Raw genomic sequence first — 1,513 nt, 5'->3', positions numbered from 1 at the left:
ATTTTTCGAAGTGCATACGTAATTGCACCAGCAGACTCGTTGATCCTGAACCTCTTTATATTCAGTCTAGACCGGTGTTTTGAGATTGACCCGGTCACTATGTCCATATCTTTTCATCTCATCATCTATATGCTGTCTTTTTCAATCAGTATGCCATCCGCCATTTTGTCTTCCTTAACGCCGGCGCGTTGTCGGCGTTCGCGCGTGTCCTCCTTGTAGAATGGAGCCGAAGTAAGGTCCGGCCTCGAGCAGTCAAGTCCTGGGCGGCTCGAGACCAGGTCATTCCAGGTTCAGTATCTATGTACTTTTGAATGCTCAGGTCGTGTCAAGCTGGGGAGGGAACGGAGACTCCAGCCCTGTACCAACGGTTAACGTAATTGATCCGTATATATGTGTACTGCAAAGTGAGGCCGACAGGGCCGCTTTTGGAACGGGAATCGATTTATGCGTCTTCGAGGAGGATTACGGTCTTGGTGTCGCCGAGCTTCTCGCGGCCGTTCAAGCCGGGGATCTCGAGAATGAAGAGGTAGCCGATGATGTCGCCGCCGAGCTTCTTGACAAGGTCTGCCGCGGCCTTTGCGGAGCCGCCTAGCTGATGTTAGTAGGGACTTGAGAGCAACGGGACGAGGCGCACTAAAAGGTGACATGTCGTCGTGTGCTCGAGCTTACCGGTAGCAATGATGTCGTCGACAATCAGGACCTTCTGGCCAGGCTTGATGGCGTCCTGCTGCATCTGGAAGAAGTCGGAGCCATACTCCTTCTGGTACTCGGCCGTTACGCACGGGCCGGGCAGCTTGCCCTGCTTGCGCACCGGGGCGAAGCCAGTGCCGAGACGGAGGGCCATGCCGGGACCGAACAGGAAACCGCGGGCGTCGAGGCCGACAATGACATCGGGGAGGGACTCGAAAGCTTCCTTAACCTGCAATTCAAGGATTTCGCCAAGCGCCTGGTGGACGATGGGGTCAAGGAAGAGGGGCATGATGTCGACAAAATCAATGCCCTTGATGGGGAAGTCAGCAAAGTGACGCAGGGCGCCCTTGAGCTTCATCTTCCCACTGGCGAGTTCGGAGGAGGCGGCGGCGGCGGAGGCGGGCTGTCGTCCCTGGGCATCTTGAGGATTGACGGGATGGGCGGCCAAAGGGTTGATTGGTGCCTGAGAGGCGTCGGTTGAGATGGGGAGCTGTTCGGTGGACATTGTGAAGAGAGGAGGGGGAGGAGAGGAGGGTTAAGAAGGTCTTCTAGGAAGGCTGGAAAGTGATAACAGGAGTATGTATCCAAGTTGGCAGAAGAAATTTTTGGGGTAGAATCCTGGAGAGTAGAGAGGGAGAAAGAGTGTGCGACTCTACGTGTGTGTGTGAGAAGAGGGGTGTGGGACACGACAACCGGCTAGCCAACTGCCTAGGTAAGTAAGGTTGGCGGTCGACATGGTGCCAGAGGTACGTGCGGATCATATTGTGCGCTGCTACAACTACGGAGTTCCTCGGTACCGCTCCTTGCTCTGACCGAGGGGGGG

The 1,513-nt window shown here is 55.7% G+C and overlaps 1 protein-coding gene across 1 annotated transcript; it reads right to left on the bottom strand.

Moving 5' to 3' along the window:
* Nucleotides 1–442: 442 nt before the first annotated feature.
* Nucleotides 443–1,195, bottom strand: CH63R_05799 (Adenine phosphoribosyltransferase; the record flags this gene model as incomplete). The annotated part of the gene is made up of 2 exons (XM_018300774.1): nt 443–588; nt 670–1,195. 2 exons carry the CDS (start codon nt 1,193–1,195, stop codon nt 443–445), a joined length of 672 nt encoding a protein of 223 aa, XP_018158624.1.
* Between the last annotated feature and the right edge of the window lie 318 nt (nt 1,196–1,513).

The sequence above is a fragment of the Colletotrichum higginsianum genome, chromosome 4 (assembly GCF_001672515.1).
Source record: "Colletotrichum higginsianum IMI 349063 chromosome 4, whole genome shotgun sequence".
Classification (NCBI taxonomy): Eukaryota; Fungi; Ascomycota; class Sordariomycetes; order Glomerellales; family Glomerellaceae; genus Colletotrichum; species Colletotrichum higginsianum.
Note: the sequence above shows the minus strand (reverse complement) of the source record. Positions and strands in the feature narration are given on the sequence as shown.